Source organism: Gigantopelta aegis, unplaced genomic scaffold (assembly GCF_016097555.1).
Source record: "Gigantopelta aegis isolate Gae_Host unplaced genomic scaffold, Gae_host_genome ctg5126_pilon_pilon:::debris, whole genome shotgun sequence".
NCBI lineage: Eukaryota > Metazoa > Mollusca > Gastropoda > Neomphalida > Peltospiridae > Gigantopelta > Gigantopelta aegis.
The window spans coordinates 1-22,850 of record NW_024534232.1 but is presented as its reverse complement, the minus strand read 5'-3'; the positions used below and the strand labels follow the sequence as shown (position 1 = coordinate 22,850).

The following is a 22,850-nucleotide window of genomic DNA, read 5'->3' as shown; positions in this document are numbered from 1 at the left end:
AAAGGAGGAAAAAAACCACAAATTAAAAAAAAAAAAAAAAAAAACCCCCCACCACACACTTACACACTGTAAATTGTCTAATAACATGACTTTACGGTATTTAATATATATATATATATATATTATATATATATATATATATATATATATATATATATATTATATATAATGTATATAAATTCATATAAATGTATTACATGACCTGACATTTAATAGCTGCCTTCTCCCTCAGATGCTTTCTGTTTATTAGCAAAGCTCTGGAATAAAAAGGTTCCACCCAGGGTCCGAGGAGAGTATTTGAAGTGGGGAGGGGCTATAGGGAATTTGAGGCATGCTCCCTCAACAAAAGTTTGACTTTGAGGCGTTCTAGTACAGCATTCTCAGCCAGAGAACAATATCGGGGGAAATGCGGGCGAGAGGCATGGATCCCGCCCCCTCCCGCGTTCTGCACCCATAACATCTTCTTTTCAAATCTGATGGTTTCCAAAAATGACGACAACATGAACTATATATTTATCAGAATTCCTTTATGGTTTCCATGGACGCTTAAAATAATGTTTTAATAATACTGATCAACACGGCGTAAATACCAGCTTCAATATGCCTAAAATGTTATATTTTAGAAAATGTATAAAAAAGCAGTACAGTTCACTCTACGACTCCTCTGGTGACCACAGTTAAAGACAGAACAAATGTTGCGAACAATTCTGAATAGTGTTTTTTATTTTAGAAGAAAAAAAATCTCACATCCCATTGTTAATCAATGGCAAAAATCATTTGTTTGCATCGCCCAGCCTGTTTTCATAGTTATGCAGGTGGCGCTACAGTGGTGACTGCGAAGGAGTCTATTTCTCTGTCCAGAATAATTCCGCCATTGTAACTTTTATGTCACATGATGAAATGTAGACATTCCATTGGATACCGGTAGACATCAGTTGTATAGCGTCGTGTGTAAACCGTTTCACACTACACGACGCGACAGTCGCGTCGCGTCGTAGACCCGTTCACACTATACGACGGCCGTCGTCTGCGACTGAACATGTTCGGTCGTGTCAAATACAGTCGGGCCGACTGAAAATCAGTCGCCGACGGCTGATTTTTCAATACACACTACACGACGCGACTCAGCTGTTGAGTTGAGTTGGGTCGCGTCGTATAATGTGATATAGGCTTAATATGCCAACAATACATATTCCATATTTAAATTTGTGAGTTAATTCACATGAAATCGGATGCTTTTAACATATCACTTTTAATATATATACCTTTATCCTGCAGTTACTGATGTCTAGATAAATGTATATATTTTCGATTTATTTATTTTACATAGATTAACCCCCTTCCTCCCCCCCCCCCCCCTCCCCCCCCCCCCCAACCATGCTGTATAAATCATTCGTTTCAGTACAGTATATCAAACTACATTAGTGGGGGTCACGATTGAGATTCATAGACAGCCATACCATTCAATAAAAAATAAAGCACGATCGAAATTGATTGTTCTATAAAGTATAGGTTAACCTGAAACTGATTATAGTATGCGACGCGTAAGTTAGCTACAACGGCAAGTGTTGTAAATAACTTAAGTTGGAAAATACGTTTAAGTTTGTTAAAAACAGGGTTTTTCAGAATATGTAAGAAACAGAATTCGTGTCCGTTAGATATCATTTATCTTAAAAACGTATCCAACTTGTTTTCTCTCGTTATTAAAACAACACGTTATAAGATAAATGATATCTGACGACCACTCTATAGTGTTTATGTATATAACGTTTTGAACCACATCCGTACCACATTAGAACCGCCGAGACTGCCGCAGGTGAAACAAAACGTATCCCAGCTACAATGGTCAACATCGTTACTGCGGCACCACTGTCGGTTGGGATATGAGAAATAACTGAAAAGAAAGGGACGAAAACAAATAAAAGCAAACATTGAACACCTTCTAGCTGTTATTGAATCATACACAAATGAAACCACGTGTATCCGAGCCTCTGAATCTTTAACACTTTCAAAATCGTATCTTCACTCACGACAGAGTCAAAACAGATATTGATGTTTTGACAAGGTTCAAAATATCGCTGGATATTTAAATATGGCATGGCATGCACACAGGAATGATCTGCCAGGAACGCAGCTTACAGTGGTCAAATCCATTGTTGTTCAGGGTTTTACCAAACGAATGACAATATCGCATACACAATATCAAAATGTGGCACAGCCTCAGCTGTCAGTTTAACCTCATGTTTGTTAACTAGCTGTACATTTAGAAGCATTCAGTGGACTGACTTTTGTAACACTAATAAAATAACGTCTATACCAGATTAATAGTTATGACACTGTTTGAAATCAGTCGGCATATAATGAACATTCAAGAAAGATTCTCAACAGTTGTGGCATGTAGACAGCACAGCTGGAGCAGAAAGAATATTGCTCAACCTCAATTCATATCAATTGTCATATTTGTCATACAGCTTAGTTTGGAGACCCTTATCGATTTGTAGTTCTGCTTACCGATCGAAATAGGAAAGTTTACTATCGTGTAACCTCGCAAAGTCTGTTTAAAAAAATTCTGTGTATTGAGCTTACACAATCAGTAAGTCTAAAATGGTGTGGTACAAGCCTCCTCCCCCCTCCTCGAAGACTTACACAAATATCTTGTGGTTCCTGTCCTCTTGATAATCTTGCTAAACATTATTGTCCCGGCACTTGATATCGTTCCTACGGGCCTGGTCCCACGAAGCGATGTTAGCACTACTATCTTCGTAAATACCTACCATCGCGAACTTATTTTTTGTCTACGATCGCCCCCAGCGCGTGCTGTAACCTCACCGTGGTGCAGAGGTGTAATATTCTCTTTGAGAATGGCCAGTACAGCACAAATTAAAATTTTGATTAAAAGTCAGTATCTATCTGTGATAAATTTGTTTGGCTTTTACCATAGTGTGACACCCAATAGCCGATGTATTTTTCGTGCTGGGGTGTCGTTAAACATTCATTCATTCATTCATTCATTTCAACCCGTTTCACGACGCGACGTAGCTTAATATCGTCGTAAATTACGGTGAACATTTACAATTGGTACGAGGCAGTTGTAAGCCGCTAACGTAGATGTCAAATAGCTGTTAGATGATGATTTGATCATTTTCTAAGACGGATACTAACTTTTTATGTAAAATTGGAACTAATATATACCAAATACCCTTTATGAAACTCAGCGCTCGATCATTCTAGGCCATACGACGTTCACAGTAAACTACGGGAGATAACTCTCATGTTTTATGCATTCGGCAATTATCGCTTAGCAAATAAACTGACAAAGTTACTTCATGGATGTCCGATACCAGTGAATACATCCAATATGCAAAGATTTTAATAATTAAAGGGGCACTTACGAATACCGTATATTTGCTTTATGGAACGACTGTAAAGTGTACGGTGCCACTTGTAAAACTCACCTTAAGTCACTACAATTAACTTTGGTTACATTTGTTTTTGTTTTTTAAAGGGGCCCAGGTAGGGCTATCCAGTTAATGAAAGTAAAAACCACTAAGAGATATATTTACATACGTTTCTCTGTACAGCCAGTCTCAGGTATAGTAAACCCAGCAACACATCCACTAAGACATGATCCAGTCAGACTACCACAGAGTGTGTCCCTGCAGTTGTTACTCGTCTGGCCCCGTTCCACGAAGCGATCTTAGCCCTACGATTACCTTAAGCGCATAGCTACCCTATGCACTTAAGTTGATCTTAGGGCTAAGGTCGCTTCGTGGAACGGGGCCCTGACTACAGTTGTCTCCATATTTCCCCATAGCACATTCTGTGTAAAAACGAAATACATTGTGTACTATTATCCTCTTATTTTATTTGAATAACAGGCACACATGTTTAGGACGTGAAATCGAGTGTTTGGAGTGGTGGAAGGGAGGGCAGACACACATGCCTAAGTTTGAAGATAATGCATTTCCTCCCTTTTGAAAATTAAATATATACTTGTACACACACGTAATTGTGATAGATAAAACAAGCAGTATAATGACAATAAAGAGTAATTTGTCATATTTGATTACTCAGTTCTACATAGTATAGTATAGTATAATTTTATAGACAAACCTGTTTTACACATATCGCCTTGCCACCCAGCACCACACTTGTCAGAGCAATGCCCACTCACTGAGTTGCAGGTTGTGTTCCCATTTAAACAGTGACCACATGTCTCTTTGCAGTTTTTCCCAAACTGTCCCTGAATACATGCTGACAGAATATTCCAAAAACATAATTATTGTTTCTCTATCTGGTGTCATATTTGAATGGGGATAGATTTGTACTTCATTGGTAGGATACCCGCCTAAGGATGAGTCCCATCCAGTGCCTAACGAGTGATGCGCCACATATCCTGGTGTGTCCTGTCATCAAAGTGTATATAAATAATATTTGTTGATTTTCGAAATGAGTAATTTGTGTAGCGGCATTCGCGTCTCTCTCTTCCTTTGTCTCTGTCTGTCTGTCTGTCTGTCTGTCTCTCTCTCTCTCTCTCTCTCTCTCTGTGTGTGTGTGTGTGTGTGTTGCTCTCTTATCCTCTGGCTGTATGTATGTATGCATGTATGTCTGCATCTCTCTCTCTCTCTCTCTCTCTCTCTCTCTCTCTCTCTCTCTCTCTCTCTCTCTCTCTCTCTCTCTCTCTCTCTCTCTCTCTCTCTCTCTCTGTGTGTGTGTCTCTCTCTCATCGTTTAATAATAATTTGCTTTCCGATACAGAGAGCAAAAACACGCATAAAGATACCAATTGGGCTGTTAGAGTGTTTGAATAGTGGAGGAAATACCGGATGGGAGATAATTTACCAGATGGCTGAGCATGTTTTTGATGAAAGTTGACGGCACACACTATCCACCCAAAACATTGTATATGATTATGGTTGGCCTTTTTGCGAAGTATGAGAGAACATGGCAAGTACATATACGTTTTGGATGTGAAACAAAACGACTGCTCTCTTTTCCGTACCGTACTTAGTACACAGATGAGCAAACTTACCAAGCAGGGACTGGGGACAAGTGTAAGACAAGCAGAACCGTTAACGGAAGATAGCGAAATAATGATGTGGGGAAAGGGTGTTTATAGTGACAGTTGTGACCAAAGTTTTTTGAACACTATCTTTTTCTACAACTGTAAACGTTTTTGGATTACGTGCTTGCGACGAACATCGAGAACAGAAAACAAAATAGATAACGGTGAGGAGTGACCAGCAGGGTTCGAACGTAGAGTTTCAAGGTAAATGTTCCAAAACCTTCAACGATGGTCTCGGGCATCGCTTTGTTCAAACTAAAAACATCCGACATCATACTAGTAGTGAACTTTACCAACTGCACCTGTCAAAAGTTGAAAAAGACGGAGCTTTTTATCGGCGACCGCTGGCACCTCGAGTAAAAGGTGATATTCGATACTGCACACAAGTCCTTGGAGTAAACAAGTTACGATCGTTGATGAAAGAAATGTGCACTACAGCTGGTCTTGAAGGCAATTTTACAAACCATTCACGTAAGCGTCCTGTGCAACACGACTCTATGCAGCTGACATAGAAGAGCAAGAGATAATGCGAATTACCAGCCACCGTTCGCTAGACGCAGTTCGAAAGTACAAGCGACCGTCGCAGACCATGTTGGCGGACATTTCTAATAAACTGGATCCACTAAAAAAACTTAAAGCTGAAAGTAAACCACAATCAGTATCTTCATGTGAAAAACCAACAACCCCCAGTGATGTGTCTGGAACCGCACCTAAAACATCGGTTATGACCTCCAGTGGTGTGTCTTCTAATGCCCCACCAACCATGGCTGTTTACAAAAACTGCATATTTAACACTTACTGAGCTACAAGTATTTTATGACTGAACGCATTATACGATGAAAGTAACAGTTATTGGAATATTTCCTCTTTTTGGTAGCAGAATATTTACTTTTATTTTTTATTTTTCAAAATAATAATTACTCATTATTTTCTACAGTGAAACAGTGTTGCCTTAAATTCTGTGAAGTGAAGGATTTAACGCGACTGAATTTTATTTTCTACAGTGAAACAGTGTTGCCTTAAATTCTGTGAAGTGAAGGATTTAACGCGACTGAATTTTATTTTCAAGTAAGAGGAACAATTATTCTAACAGGTTTTCTTTTTTTTTCTTTTTCTTTTTTTAATTTATACTTTATTTTTTGCTGCTGAAAAAAATAATTCTATTTTACTTTTACAGTTTTATGTTGTTATTTTACTAGTAATATCAGTGAGACAGTGTTACGTTTTAAAATGTTCTAGTTTACTTCCTGTGGTACGCCCGTGGTCTAACTATGGGATACACCACGGGTAAGATCAAAGGGACCGACACCAAAGCGTGGTACAAGTAAGTTTTATCGTATAAATATTTTATTAGTCCGAAACATCTTACAATGCAGCTAACTTAGGAATGTCCCTTTAAGCAACATCGCCTTGTGTTTGAAAGTCATTTTAAATTGCACTGCGATATGGTACAGTCTTTGGGATTTAGTGAATTAGGTCCCACACTTTTTGAGCCGAATTTACAAAGCCTGTGTAGGGGAGAGTTGCCGGGATTGGACCAGTGCCTCAATTGGACCAGAACTGTATTTTCATTCAAATTGTGACAGTAGCGTCATCTAGTCAATATATTAATCTGTACACACGCCGCTATTGACCTTGAACCAGTCGAGTCGAAAAAGGTAATATGTGATTTATCAATAAAAGTAACATTTATGCATGTATCATCTAATAGTGTTCTTGGAAAAAACATCTATGGAGCAATATGAACATAGTTAGAAGTGTTAAATTAGGTCATAACGATACATAAAGGTTTGTTATTGTGAGTGATAAAACAAGTGCCAAGATGTTACGCATGTGTACATGTAGGTCATCATCTATTTATAACTATGGTAAAACCACGATTGGACCAAATGAATTCCTGGGATTGGACCAGTTCCTCAATTGGACCATAATGTTTTGACCTGGTATTTCGGTGATCGTGCCAACCGCCAAATATGATACCAGTTAATTTATGCATCAACAATGAAATTTTAAGCACGTTTATGAGTAAAACAAACGTCAAAAAGGACCTTTCTGAGTGATCCAATCGAGGAATCGGTGGTCCAATCGAGGATTCTATTTTGATTCATGAGCGAATTATATTTTAATAAAGCTATTTCTTTCTTTTTTGCAAGTAGCCATAGTTCGTACTGTGTCTAATTTTCCAAAAGAAGGAACTGATATTTTGCAAACCCAAGAGAGGTTCATGCCCAATTTTAGTTACTGTAGCAGATTCCACGATCGGACCACTTTCGTTTTAGCATTAACATTTTTATTTGAACTCTTCATACTGTCCAGTTTGATTTTCTAGCAATGTTTTTTGACAATGTATGTGCTGGGTTCTGGTTTAATTGAAGGCATTTGATTTTTTAAAAACTCCAAAGTGGTCCAATCGTGGTAGTAGAATCCACGATTGGACCATTTTGGGTTTAAATTTTTTTTTTAAATTTACCTGGAATAATTAAACTTTCTACAAAATATGTTGCATCAATGCGTATTGTATGCCCCAACAACAATGACGGAACTACTTTCCTGCTGATTGCTCTATTTGTCTAACTTGCACAACCATTCTTTCTTAAGGGGTCCAATCCCGGCAACTCTCCCCTATGTCTTACACTCATGTAGCTAGATTCGTTTACAATGCTTAAACACCAGGTCCTGCGTTTACGACAAAACAGGCTCCATAAATTCGGCCCTTAGAGTCTAGACTCGAGACTCTAAAAGAGCCTGAAAAGTTAATTCCATTATTTACCAGCATGCGTTCATTTATCATGAATGTTATAAGAATTATTTAGAACACGTATTTAAGCGGACAGTATTTTCTATCCAGGAATAGCATAGCATAGCATAGAATAGCATAGAATAGCATAGAACAGAATGGAATAGAAATTTCTATCCAGAAAGACACCTAACCCTAGTTCTTTGGGTATGTACAGCCGAACATATTTCACATTTAGGAACTAGGGTTAGCTGTTTAAACTTGTACATTTACGTTAAAAGATAGCAAATGGGGAAGGGCAGAACATTTATTTTCAACCAGTGCCCTCTGCCCTCCAAATGGTAGAAAACAATCCTATGTTTGACGTTAATTACATTTAAATCGATAATTTTCGAGCTTCTTGATAAAACTAATTTCACATATTAATCACTAACACAAACACTACAGGAAGAAACACGTCAGTAAATACTTATTTAACATTATTGAAAGGAGGTCGGATTTCTTCCTGTAGATGTGTATTAGTGATTAATATGTGAACATTAATTTTAGGCAGAGATTGCGTGATATTGATATAGATTGGTCTCTGACGGTTAGAGAGCATGATAACTGTTCAAATGTCCGTCTAGATCTCTTACCGTCAGAATACTCGGGCTACTGAGCGGGTAAACGTTCCAAGTACACCTGGCATTAAACCGTGCATTAAATTAGGTCATTGATGTGATAATTACGTGAGATGACTTGTTATAAAATATTTCATCTTGCCAGACAATTCCAGCAATTAGACATGGAATAGTATCGACCGGCCTCGGTGGCGTCGTGGTTAGGCCATCGGTCTACAGGCTGGTAGGTACTGGGTTCGGATCCCAGTCGAGGCATGGGATTTTTAATCCAGATACCGACTCCAAACCCTGAGTGAGTGCTCCGCAAGGCTCAATGGGTAGGTGTAAATCACTTGCACCGACCAGTGATCCATAACAGGTTCAACAAAGGCCATGGTTTGTGCTATCCTGCCTGTGGGAAGCGCAAATAAAATATCCCTTGCTGCCTGTCGTAAAAAGAGTAGCCTATGTGGCGACAGCGGGTTTCCTCTAAAAACAGTGTGAAAATTACCATATGTTTGACGTCCAATAGCCGATGATAAGATAAAAAATCAATGTGCTCTAGTGGCGTCGTTAAATAAAACAAACTTTTTTTGGAATAGTATCAACGTGCCAGGTGGCAATGTCCTTGAAGAACGTGTGGGATCCTATTAAAATTAGGATAACAATTTGAATGCAGAATCAAGATTAAGACGTTACATCTAGGAAGTATATTGATAATAATACACGAACTAGCAGTACACTTAACTTCAAACGACGCATTGAATAAGGCCATTGCAGTGGTGTATCAAGGGAGGTGGGGTTGGGTGGGCACTGGGTCAATGCCCCCCACAATCAAACCTTTGTTCTATTTTTGCTGTATTAAATTTATAAAATCATACATATATGCATACATGCATACATACATACATACACACATACACACATACACACATACATACATACATACATACATACATAAATACATACATATATACATATAGTGAGGGGCAGCCCCCCAGTATAAAATCCTGGCTACGCCAATGGGTCATTGATGCGATAATTATGTAAGATGACCTGTTATAGCACATTTTGTAAGCAGACCTTCCACTTTTAATTTTTGTCTGATTTATTGTAACTCGATGGATGCTGTCGGCAGGACACTGTCCATTGATACCTATGTCTGGGCGGCTGCTTGTATGAACTCGATGGATGCTGTCGGCAGGACACTGCCCATTGATACCTATGTCTGGGCGGCTGCTTGTATGAACTCGATGGATGCTGTCGGCAGGACACTGCCCATTGATACCTATGTCTGGGCGGCTGCTTGTATGAACTCGATGGATGCTGTCGGCAGGACACTGCCCGTTGATACCTATGTCTGGGCGGCTGCTTGTATGAACTCGATGGATGCTGTCGGCAAGACACTGCCCGTTGATACCTATGTCTGGGCGGCTGCTTGTATGAACTCGATGGATGCTGTCGGCAGGACACTGCCCATTGATACCTATGTCTGGGCGGCTGCTTGTATGAACTCGATGGATGCTGTCGGCAGGACACTGCCCGTTGATACCTATGTCTGGGCGGCTGCTTGTATGAACTCGATGGATGCTGTCGGCAGGACACTGCCCGTCGATACCTATGTCTGGGCGGCTGCTTGTATGAACTCGATGGATGCTGTCTGCAGGACACTGTCCATTGATACCTATGTCTGGGCGGCTGCTTGTATGAACTCGATGGATGCTGTCGGCAGGACACTGCCCGTTGATACCTATGTCTGGGCGGCTGCTTGTATGAACTCGATGGATGCTGTCGGCAGGACACTGCCCGTTGATACCTATGTCTTGGTGGCTGCTTGTATGAACTCGATGGATGCTGTCGGCAGGACACTGCCCGTTGATACCTATATCTGAGCGGCTGCTTGTATGAACTCGATGGATGCTGTCGTCAAGACACTGCCCATTGATACCTATGTCTGGGCGGCTGCTTGTATGAACTCGATGGATGCTGTCGGCAGGACACTGCCCGTTGATACCTATCTCTGGGCGGCTGCTTGTATGTATTCGATGGATGTTGTCGGCAGGACACTGCCCATTGATACCTTTGTCTGGGCGGCTGCTTGTATGAACTCGATGGATGCTGTCGGCAGGACTGGGCGGCTGCTGGTATGATATTTTGCCTTTCGGAAAGTCCTTATTTTAGTCCAAATTAAAATAGTAGCCCATTGCGTAACATAATTGACACTATGGGTAGAGAGAGAGAGAGAGAGAGAGAGAGAGAGAGAGAGAGAGAGAGAGAGAGAGAGAGAGAGAGAGAGAGAGAGAGAGAGAGAGAGAGAGAGAGAGGAAGGAGAGGGAGATTAAGAGGATAGATGAGTACCATGTCTAATTCTAATCGTTCGTGAAGGAAAATATAATTAATTTTAAATTTACATTAGTGTGTGCAAAATAAACTACAAATAGTGAACACACTAAATAATATACTTCAATAATTAAACTAATATGTTCACACAATCGACAGATATCAAAGTTTTGAAAAATCGCCGTCATTCAATACATGGACGTCATCAGTGTTCATGTTTGTAATGGACGTGTACGTTCTCTGGCAAACAATATTATGATAAACACTAATAACCCTAGAGATACATCTGAACAGGGCGTCCTTTGTACTTCTGTATATCTTTGATAACACCCTTGTCCTACACATTATTTCCACACAAAAACAATGTCAAACACTAATAATGATTAAAAAATAAAATTCAAAATAAAATAAACAAAACCAAACCAAAACCAAAACCAAATAAATATACCCACCCGAAAAAAACACAATACTCCCCCCCCCAAAAACACAACCCTCCCCCAATAAACCCCCACATAAATAAAACAAAACAACAACCCGCCAGCAACAACAAAAAAAACCCCCAAATCCCCAACAACAAACAAACAAGACAACAACAATATATTTTGGGAATACATTTGTAAATTTTATTAACTACATAAACATAGCACTCTGCAAAAAGTAATGAAATATAATTGTTAACAAATTAGCACTTCGTATGCAGATATCAAGAATAAGACATATACTACCGCGACTAAAATAATATCTGGAAAACATCATAAGTAACATATAGATAAATAAACAACAGCATATTGCGACATTTAGAGAAAATACACCATGTCGCATATTCATTGGAATACTTGTTGATTAAAACATTTAGGTGGGTTTTTTTTTCGGTATTTTGTTTTAATTTGTTTTCTTTTCTTTTTTAAAATTGCTTTGTTATTTTTTATTTACTCAAAATCACTAAACAAGCTGAATATTATATTAGCATTCCAACAAATAGACTTTAAAACAAAGAAGAAAGGAGCATAAATAAAAAGCAAGCAAAACACACAAAAAAAATACCCCCCCCCCCCCCCCCAAAAAAAAGAAAAGAAAACCAAAAAACCAAAACAACATAAAAAAGCAGAAAAAAAGCAATAACTCCCCCTCCCAAAAAAGGACAAAAACAACAACAAAACACACTACCCCTCCACCCCTCCAAAACCAACCCAAACCCAAATTCCCCCCCCCCCCAAAAAAAAAACCCCAACCCAACAAACAAACAAAACAAAAAAAGATTTTGAAAATATATTTGTACATTTTAATAACTATATAAATATAGCACTGTGTAAAAAAGTAAAGTAATATAATTGTTAACTAACGAGCATTTTATATGTTCATATAATATATTGACAAAGGTAATATCTGGAAAACACCACACCTGTAACTACCGTATAGATAAATGAACTAAATTGCCCATTCCGCCTGTTAGGAAAGAAAGAAAGAAATGTTTTATTTAACGACGCACTCAACACATTTTATTTACAGTTATATGGCGTCAGACATATGGTTAAGGACCACACAGATTTTGAGAGGAAACCCGCTGTCGCCACTACATGGGCTACTCTTTCCGATTAGCAGCAAGTGATTTTTTATTTGCGCTTACTATAGGCAGGATAACACAAACCATGGCCTTTGTTGAACCAGTTATGGATCAATGGTCGGTGCAAGTGGTTTACACCTACCCATTGAGCATTGCGGAGCACTCACTCAGGGTTTGGAGTCGGTATCTGGATTAAAAATCCCATGCCTCGACTGGGATCCGAACCCTTACCTACCAGCCTGTAGACCGATGGCCTAACCACGACGCCACCGAGGCCGGTGCGCCTGTTAGGAAGTCTCAAAACCGTATTACAATATCAAAATCGTATCTCTGCACTATATTTATCATCATCATCAGCTTCAATGTATTGTGTTATCTATTGGTGCTATTTTGTCAATGCCATTTGACTGCTTGACTCAGCTGATCAATCATGAATTTGAAGACATCTGTGTTGCCTTAGCTAAGGCAGATTCTTTATTACAAGTAATACTAAAACAAAAACAAAAACATTGCAAATATTCCTCTCCAAGTTGGTTGATAGCTTCCACACTGCCTTGTATATAAATGTTTAACATAAACAATAGGGAACGTGAATAAATTGACCAGATGAATCGATCCATAAAATGCAGATGTAATGAATATTTTATTATTTCAACAATATATCAATTATATAGATTTCACTGTTAAGATACATCTACTTCATATGTGGAGCCTTAGTTCGCTGTTTCGTCTCTAACTCTGTAGACCACAAGCGTATTATAATTGATGAAAATTCAAATATTTAGAATAAAAACTGCTTTTCTTTAGATTGTTTTTAAACTACACATGTAGATTTTTTTTTTCTGAAAATTAATACTTAAGACAAAACCAGTTGTTGATTGTTGATTAAAAATGTATTATTTCATGACAGCAATTTCACCTGATTAATTTATACACGTGTTTATATACGATTTATACAATTTGGTTAATATATATATATATACACAGGGTTATACAATATTTATATCATTTGGTTAATTGTGTAAGATAGCATTCCTTGACAACATGTTCACATAAGTGTTAACAATCAAACTCGGATTTCAATAATTCCAAACATGTTATGCACACACAAATTCGTACCTACAGAAAATGTTTCTAGATAATACAAAAAAATGGAACGGAAAATTATATCAAAATAGTCTTTGCACCAAATAGTTCATGCATACAAGTGATTTTTGAAAAAAACAATGGCTTGTGTTTATCCTTACACCTTTATATTATTTGGTCAATATTAATAGATGTTTTATGAAATATCATACTTTAACAACATATGCTTCACACGAACGTCTTGATTACGCACAAAACATTATAACTACAGAAAACAAGTGTTTGGATAATACAATAATAACTGACAGGAAGATTGTATCAAAATAGTTTGTGCATTAACTAATATATGCATGCAAATGATTGTTGATTCAGCAATGTATTTGTTTTACATCTTTATAAACGTGTTAATTCATATACATGTTTTTATAAAATATCATACATCAACAACATATTGTTCTCATAACAGGTAACAAAAAAGAAGTGTTTAGATAACAAAATAAACAGAAAGGATCCGTGTACATTAACAAATAAATGCATACAAATGATTGTTGATTCAGCAATATCTATTTGTTTACCATTACTTTTTATCATTAGCAATGAAAGGTAATCCAATAAGGTCGTAGAACTAGATACCAAATGACGACACTTCATCATACGTTTGCGTTTTTCAGAACGTTTATTCATCCATTAACTCCCCTACCAATAACACGAGTCTCTGTTTGTAAAAAAAAATGTACATATTCTTACTTAACGGTTACTATCTTCATGAAACCGTGAATTCATCCAACTAGGAACAGAGGAGCGTCATCAAATTTAGTCACGCATTTGATTGATAATGATCTTTTCCGGAAACTGACGCCCTCCTTCGTGGTACCCGGTTTGAAGAAGATAAAAATCTGAAGGCTGCACAAATGGTTTCGAATGTCCCACTAGAAGATGTCTATTTTGCTAGCATCAGCAGCTTGAATGATGACTGAGCCAAACACATTGAGGTCAATGACGATCATATTGAAAAGTAATGTACAATCATTAGATCTGTCATCTCTTTCAGTATCTCGCTCTACAAACCTTTTGACAGCCCCATGCAAAATGCATGATGACCTTTACATATTTTACCTATAGCTAAACTATTATAATAAGAAAAATATAGTCGTATGTAAAGCCTCTGCCACCTATCTATAAGTAAACTGTACAGTCATGTCAATAATCCGTGTCACCTATCTATCAGTAAGTATGCCGAATTTTTGTGTTGAATGGAGATATTACAAGTTGCCATATATTTCCAGACTGTTCATATATTCCTTGACGACCTCGTAGCAGTACTGATACTGTTTCTGAAACAGAAATATAATATATCTCTTATCTAAAGTTGACAGAAAACCCGCTAAGCTAAAGATATGAATTCATAGAGATATGATATTGAAGCAATGAGCAATTAAAATGAACAGTTGGAAATGGAGTGGTTGTGTGTAGGCAGAAAACAGCAGGAAAGAAAATAGTCCCTGATTTAATTTATTTTCGAGCTAGGCTTTTCTTTTGCATTCAATAAAAGTATTCATATTTACAAATAATTCAACAATCGGAGGTCGAATGACAACACTTAGAATTAAATTAACAATCTCATATATGTCGAATACTGATACTTACACATTATTCAACAATCACAGGTCAAGTGATGATACTTACGAATGATTCAGAAGTCTAAGGTCATATTTTAATACTTTAATGAATACTTCTACAAGCTATTCAAGAATGCGATGTCGAAAGGTAATATGAGTAATTCAACAATCTGAGATTGAATACTAATACTTACAAATGGTTCAACAATCGCAGGTTGAATACTTTTATTTATGAACGATTGAACAATCTGAAGTCAAATGATGATATTTGCGAATGATTCAACAATCCGAGGCAGAATGTTAATATTTATGAATAATTCAGCAATCTGAGATCAAATGAATGAATGGATTTTACCCCATCACGACAAAATACATCACCATCTGAGATCGAATGTTGATACTTAAGTGTGATTCAACAATCTGAGGTCGAATGATGATATGAATAATTCAACAATCAGAGGTTGCATGTTAACATGATTTGACGTCGAATGTTGATACTTACGAATGATTCAACAATCTGAGGTCGAATACACTGCAGTTCTCTGACGGTGACGAAGATGTCGACATCGTCGTCGAGTTTCAGTTTGCTGATGATGTTAGACAAAACACAGAACAGTCCACTATGCTTAGCGCCATCACTGCAATTCAATTTTTAAATATGGACAGGTCATGATAAATATTGGCCAAAATACACACAGTTTAGAGAAAGAACCAGTATATTGAACGTCAGTTATAATGGTTTATTATCATTTTGATTTCACGGAACTGTCTTTAATATTAAAATAAAAGACATTGAGATCCAACTGATATTTAACTGAACAGATGTGGCTAACAGTTTACATAGAGATGAGTAAATGTTTTAGACAGTAATTTCTCTTTTTGTTATATCCCAATCGACTACAATCTCTTATTTCTGACTTAGGTAATTATGAAATGATTGGATATCGTAATTTATATAGGAGCAGGTTGCATATGAAATTCACTAAAACCCCCACAAAAACGAGACACCCCTAAAACAACAATACAATTGTATATCTAGGAGCATTTGTATTCAGTTTAAGCTGTTTGAACCAAATGGATAACAGTACATTTTGTTTATAGGTCATAAGTTCATCAAGCATTTGTAATGTGTATTTATCTTATTTCAAACTCAATTTTGTTAAGCAAGCGTATGCCTTTGCAGAGACCACTGTAGGTTAATTTGCTAACAGATTCGTTAGACATATACGTACATGCACTGGACCACAACTGGTTTTTCTCCGATCTCATCTCGACGTCGTTCCAATTTGTCTAGAAACATGAGCAGTTCGTACTTGTCTAGAGGCAAACGATCGTCCATCAACCAGTTGTTCAGCATGAACATTTCGATGTTCCTTGTGTCCTAAACAGTTAGTAATATATCATATGTAACACAATAGCTCACGATAACCCAAACTTTTCCCGTCTATTTTCGCAGACCCTGTCTCTCAACCCCACAATATATAAAAGTTAATTTTAAGAACCATCTGTTATGACAAATTTGAACGAGAAAACCGTATTCTGATATCAAAATCGTATCTCAGCACAAGATAAGTGTCGGAATGACGTTAGGCAACATTGACATTTCTCCCATGGTGCACTATCATGTGCACGTCTTTAAGATGACGGCCACTCCCCTACGATATACGTAACATGGTGTTTTATTACTCATGCACCACTCGTAGAAGGACCGCCACTCACAAGACTAGCTTAGAGAACCCAATCTTGCACAGTATAAAGCTCAATATGACATATGCAGCTATAGTGGTATGCGCTCACGAATTACTGTAAAACAGTAGTGATAGCAGGTGTTCGCGATAGGTGAACATATCCTGTCTGACCTTTGGCACCAGTTATGAGTACAGTCTACAGACATCATGTCTATGGTTGAAATGTAAAATATTTTCACCAACAATATGAAAAGGCATTTACACGGTCAAAATAGGGTAATGCATCACACATACAATTTTAGTCAGTGATGCGTCATATCGTGAAATGGCCTCTGAGTGTCTACTAATTTTGTGAAACTTTCATCGGCATATGATGAGCATGCCCTACAGTATTTTCGAATTTGCGAAATATAGACACCACAAGGTGGAGAAGAAGGAATATTGCTCCACATGGGGATAACATTTACTGTTGGAAAGCCCTTTTATCATAGAACTTTGTTTTAAGGCCAACGTGGTTCTGTATTTTCTATGTATAGGTCATTAACTTTGTAGCCACACACTTTTGTTTTGATTTAGCCAGAAAATTTGATTCATATGAATAGAGAAACAAATCGGCGAGTAATGGAGGACATGGAGATAGCTACTTCCTTTCTATATATCCTATCCTCATATTTTACATATATGTTGTCACTGAGAAAGTCCAGCATACCACATATGTTTGTCTCGGTATTTTGTAGTCTTAATTCACTGTCGGTCGTTACGAATTGTCTGGATCCTTGGAAGATATTTAGGTATTTATATCTTCGTTCACCAGTCTTTGTAACAAATGCCCCTTTTATGAAGGAATGGAGTTTTTTTCTGAAGCTTGCCGTTGTGGACTGGTGTGTTTAATATTGATAAAATCAAATGTTTTAATATTAGTGAACTTTGATCTGGATTGTGACTGGATAATCCTTGTGTGTGGCCAGAGTAATGATTGTGTTTTGAGACAAGGATTTGGTGGTGTATATACTGGACCCCACAATATAGCTCTGCATGTATGAATTCTTATACAGTTTTGGAATCCAATACAGAAGAGGAATTGTGATGTCCTCATGTTTTTTTCATATCAAGCCGAATGTGCGTAGAACAGATTAGTGTCTTTGACAAATTTCTACCTCAGACAACGTACTGTCTTTATATGTAGCACTAGTGGGTTGTTTGTCAATACCGAGTTAATTTAGGTGACAATTAATGTAATGGTGCTTAAATGTGATAGTTATGTCATTAGAGGCTTTGTCAGTCGGTACTGTTACAGAGTATTCATGTAGAGCAGCCAGGCTCTCTAACACGACGACTGTGACAGAAAGGTCTTTCTGGCAGAATGTGGTTTGTTTTGCAGTTTATGCATTCGTCCAATGAAAATATCGCATATTGCCTAGATCAATTCTGAAAGACATTCCACGGGTTCACGCTGACGTTTAAACATGTTTTTAGCATATTTGTCGACAGCTTCCATAATGATTTTAAAGTTATAGTACCAATTGATGTTTTGCTGTCCATGATATTTGGGTCCATTCTGGAATAACTGCCAAAGGTTGCAATGTTCAATTATTGAGAGATAACCTGTTATATGTCAAGCTGGGTGATAGCAGAACTGTGAACCTTTACAGTCACATGTGGCAGACGTAGTGATATGACTGCTCAAGTCAAGGTTCTGCAGAACATACCTATAATTGAAATATTGTTATGCAATTGTCTTTTAGTAGGAATACGAAAGTGTTGGTGGTTCTTGAAATTTGAAATATGGTGGTACTTTTCAGGAAACTGATTTATTTCTAAATATATTACTTAGCTTGATTGAATCAATTTCCTTGTTTGCATATTCCAAATTCGAAAACACCTTTTATTTATTGTTTTCTGCCCTTGCGCGTGCTGTAACCTCACCGTGATGCAGGAGTGTAACACTCTCTTTGTGAATGGCCAATACAGCACAAAATTGAAGTTTTGAGTGAAAGTCAGTATCTATCTGTGATATTTGAATTTTTGCACAGTTCTTTACACTGTGTTTTTATTTAAATCTTGAATTTTTATATTGATGTTGATCATCGCTTTATTTGTTTGCATTACCATAGTTTGACACCCAACAGCCGATGTATTTTTTGTGCTGGGGTGTCGTTAAACATTCATTCATTCATTCATTTTTATTGTTTTCTGTGGAGTCTGTTTATGGCTTGGTGAAAGCCGTGTTGCAAGATCCAAGACTATAAGACATTTAAGGTTCGAGGACTAGAAAGGTTGTCAGTGTCTTTTAATTTGTCATTACATCCATATGACACTGCAGTGCACAACTCTCTAATCCAATGATCCTCTAAGTCTAGGAGTATTGGTTGGATGATTTATCGTCTCCAATATTCTGACTTTCTAGCAGATGATTGAATGGCTTTCACCATTGAAATGTTGGTAGACACAGGATGGCCTATTGGTATTTAAGTCAGATTCGTGTTGGCTCAAACAGGAGGCAATACTCATCTGCAGACATTTAAATCTGCCAGAACCAGGAATGGAGCAGTAATTATTTTCGACTTTCAACTAGGTGTGTGGATTAGCACATATTCTAGATACCTATGCCAGTGGCACTCTCATATTAAGCAAATACATTTAACTTTTTGATATTAATTCCAGAATTCACTTTCCTCTAGACTCCACAATGTGTGTACCAGAACACTAACACAGTTATATTATGCATACAGATATGTTAATTCACCTGGTTTTCATATATTAGCTGATCCTCTTTACCCAAAACAAGGCTTAGCTCAGTGATGTTTGAACTGGTAGTCTCGGTGATCGTGGTCTTGTTTTGGACCGTGAAAGGACCAACAGTCATGGATTCGCCGTATTCTGGCCAATATATACCAATATCCTAAACGAAATACAGTTGTCACCATTAAAATATTAGGAATTACATTCAAAGAGCAAGAGATGACCACAATTACTAAGCAATACTACAAAAGACACATTACTATTATTCCAAGTGATCAAACATAGCAGATAAACTATTGTATGCAAGTTCAGCCATGAAAAGCAAGCTTCCTATACTTAAAACTAATATAATGCCTCTATTTGGAAGGAACACCAGAAATCGTTTTTGTTAGTATCGCAACTATGCCATTCGCATATATAATACTGTATTTAAATTGTACATGGTGCTAATATGTTTATTTATATTTTGCATTGTATTTGGGATAACACTGATTTAGCATTAATATTCACATATTATTATTTACTGAATATAACACACGTTCCAATTGATTTTATATTATTAATTAATTTATAATGTGTGGATATTTTGCACTAGTGACAAATACATAAAAATAAACTACATTTCATGACACATACCTGTGATGTCGCTAAAGCATCAGGTGAGGTCAAGGACACTATTGTAGTACACTCCATCTCGTATACCATTCTCCAGAAGTCTATCACTGTGAGCTCCAAAGGCATCTGTGTCACCAGAAAGCCATCTTTATTCTTACAGCTCTGCACAGATGGAAGAGAAAAGACTACATGTATGTTTGTTGCACGATAAATGTCCATGCACAACACAGTGGCAATTCTAGCAGTTCGATTTTCATTTGCATAAAATAAGCCATTTCCATTTTTATGTACCGGTACACAAGCTCCCAGATATGAAGTATCATGTGTGTTTAACTGTTTTACTGGTAGTAATATCATAAATTATAATTCAGTCATATTGATATACTACATAATGGATGCTAAAACACACAATGCGATATGTTTCATTACTTTAGCGAATTTCTGTTTCACTTTCCGTTTGATCCAAGAGGAAGAGTTAGGGCGATATATGGACTTTGGTGGCTAATACACTATTATTTTATTTATTAAAATAGCAACATGTTATTTCCTGGATACATTTGGTTTATTTTCTTGTTGATTAATACTAAAAAGAAATGTAAGTGAATATTATTGAGTACTTACAGGCAAACTGACTGCGTTTATGTAGTCATTGGTACCTTTAATATGAGTAGAGAGGTACGGACGATGCGAAGACGCTGAAAGATGAATTCATATTTATCAATTGCTAACTCAACTTTCGTTAATGCACGGAGATAAGAACATGATCAAAACACCAAATAAGACGTTTGGAGCTGGATACAGCGCCGTGAAACCCTATGGTACTCATTATATTAATATTTTAGATGAACGTTTTCAATAGCAAACCATGCATGCACACATTACAACTTTGATTTAAAAATTACATAACGATATATTTAACACAATACAATATGTGTACTATTTGTTCTCATTCTGGTAATGCAGCAAGCTATAATTTAACCAGTCAGTGATGCTTACCTGGAACAATGTTTTGATTGCGATTCTTCTCCTTGTTTTCCGGAAGATGGGCGGTGTCGATGTCCCTTTGGGACACAGGCTTCTTAAGGCTTGTAATGTCCTACAATTATAGATATGAATAGATCGGTCTGTTAAAGCAGTTTGCTACAATTGTCTAATGTTATTATAAGCTATTTAAACATTTATCTTAAATACGTCAAACATTGTATTATTAAATCACATTATCTGATGTTACAATATGTAATGTACACATTTAATGGAACTTATCTAAAAGATTACAAGTATTTTATTATGGAATTAAAGTCTTACTTTAAACTCTTGTTTCAAGCGAGCATTTTCTTTTGGGCTTAGGGTTTTGGTTTCAGTAAATTGTTCCTTGAATGATGCCACTGTATAAAGAGTCTCACGGCACGATATTGCTTCAAGAAGAACCTCGTGAAGGAATTGATACTGTTCCTGCAACAACAATAAAATAATAACAAAATCCGTAATCTATATAAAAAAAAAACATAAAAAACATTCTGTGTTAAAACGTCAAACAAACTGTTAGTTAACTCAATTTTGGACTTTTATACAATGCGTTTTGTGATGCCCGCACATCAAATAAATAAATAGCAAAACAAAAATGAAACCTGTATCTGCTTTCACACGAAACAATTTCCACGGGTATTACATGTAATCCATGTAGACGTTTCAAAGCAAGTGTAATGAATCACATTGTATTTGGAAAGTTGAAATGTAGAACTATTCAGTACATCATCGCAGTTGTGTAAATCTTGGCTCAAATAATAATTTCTTAGCAGCTGACAGCAATACCTAACTGCATGAACTAAAGTTGTGATAAATTAGGTTAGTAGTTTGTTTTGTAAACGTACCGGGGTCTGTACCATGTTGATTCTGTTATCTCGCATCTTCCTGACACACTCAAAGACGTTGACACTTTTAGTGTCCCTCGCCTCGTCTACCAGACTGTCAAGTCCAATGAAGGTCCCAGTTCTTCCAATACCAGCACTAATTGAAAAGTCAGATTTAAAATTTCAGCAATGGCGCATAACAATCGTTTCAGAATAATTTCAGTTAAGATAGTTCATAGTCTGTTTATTGTGCAAATACATTGATGATGATATGATGATGATGATGATGATAATGATGATTGATACTGAAGATGATGACTATAGAAATACAACACTTCAGTATATTTTGAGCTTAATCATTAAAAAAGATGAGTAACCTCATATAGATGTTTGGTTGTAATGCAAATGAAAATAAACGTTATCTGAATTCGGGCATTTTCATTTAAAAGCTTTAACTTCGAGCAAAACTCATTTTGCCCCCCCCCCCATGAGAAGCCTGTCCTCCCCAATGAGAACGCTACACCAAAATCTATTTTCAAACATTACATACTGTGTATTTTTTAAAGTGGAATAGTACACACATCTGAGTGACAATAATATGTTTTATGTAACTAGGGTGGAAAACTGTACTGTACAAACCTGCAGTGCACAGTGATTGGTCCATTTGTCTGTGACGCGTTTTTCTTGACTTGTTTCCAGAAGCTCAAGAGAGCTGGGGCAGAAGGAACACCATGGTCGGGCCAAGTGGTAAAGTGATACATGTAGATTGTCCTCGAATCGTCCTTCTAGGTATAAAATAATAGCATTTGTGTCATAATATTATTTTATTTTATGAGTATAATTTTTTACCTAATGATTGATCTTTAAATATTACACATATGGTTGTACCAGAATGACAGTGGATATCACACAGTTATAACTGAAGTGGAAATGTTTAAAGCCAACT

General features: G+C 37.0%; 2 protein-coding genes across 2 annotated transcripts; one reads left to right on the top strand and one right to left on the bottom strand.

Annotated features, from left to right (window-relative positions):
- The first annotated feature begins 9,521 nt into the window (after nt 1–9,521).
- Nucleotides 9,522–10,292, top strand: LOC121366262. The gene has a single exon (XM_041490772.1). The coding sequence runs from the start codon at nt 9,522–9,524 to the stop codon at nt 10,290–10,292; it is 771 nt and encodes a 256-aa protein (XP_041346706.1).
- A 2,170-nt stretch (nt 10,293–12,462) lies between these two features.
- On the bottom strand, nt 12,463–22,689 carry LOC121366263 (receptor-type tyrosine-protein phosphatase mu-like). The gene is made up of 10 exons (XM_041490774.1): nt 22,544–22,689; nt 21,926–22,061; nt 21,360–21,506; nt 21,051–21,150; nt 20,676–20,749; nt 20,076–20,216; nt 19,444–19,599; nt 16,242–16,390; nt 15,512–15,647; nt 12,463–14,724 (listed from the first exon to the last, which is right to left on the bottom strand). Exons 1-10 carry the CDS (start codon nt 22,663–22,665, stop codon nt 14,653–14,655), a joined length of 1,233 nt encoding a protein of 410 aa, XP_041346708.1. The 5' UTR covers nt 22,666–22,689; the 3' UTR covers nt 12,463–14,652.
- Between the last annotated feature and the right edge of the window lie 161 nt (nt 22,690–22,850).

What these genes read in the sequence shown, in the direction of transcription:
- LOC121366262 (XM_041490772.1), top strand. Translation starts at nt 9,522, where the DNA reads ATGGATGCTGTCGGCAGGACACTGTCCATTGATACCTATGTCTGGGCG.
- LOC121366263 (XM_041490774.1), bottom strand. Translation starts at nt 22,665, where the DNA reads ATGTATCACTTTACCACTTGGCCCGACCATGGTGTTCCTTCTGCCCCA. An exon ending in TAAACGCAGTCAGTTTGCCT is followed by an intron (nt 20,217 to 20,675) that starts GTAAGTACTCAA and finishes CCATCTGTGCAG; the next exon opens with AGCTGTAAGAATAAAGATGG. An exon ending in CCAGTTGTGGTCCAGTGCAT is followed by an intron (nt 15,648 to 16,241) that starts GTACGTATATGT and finishes ATTGAATTGCAG; the next exon opens with TGATGGCGCTAAGCATAGTG.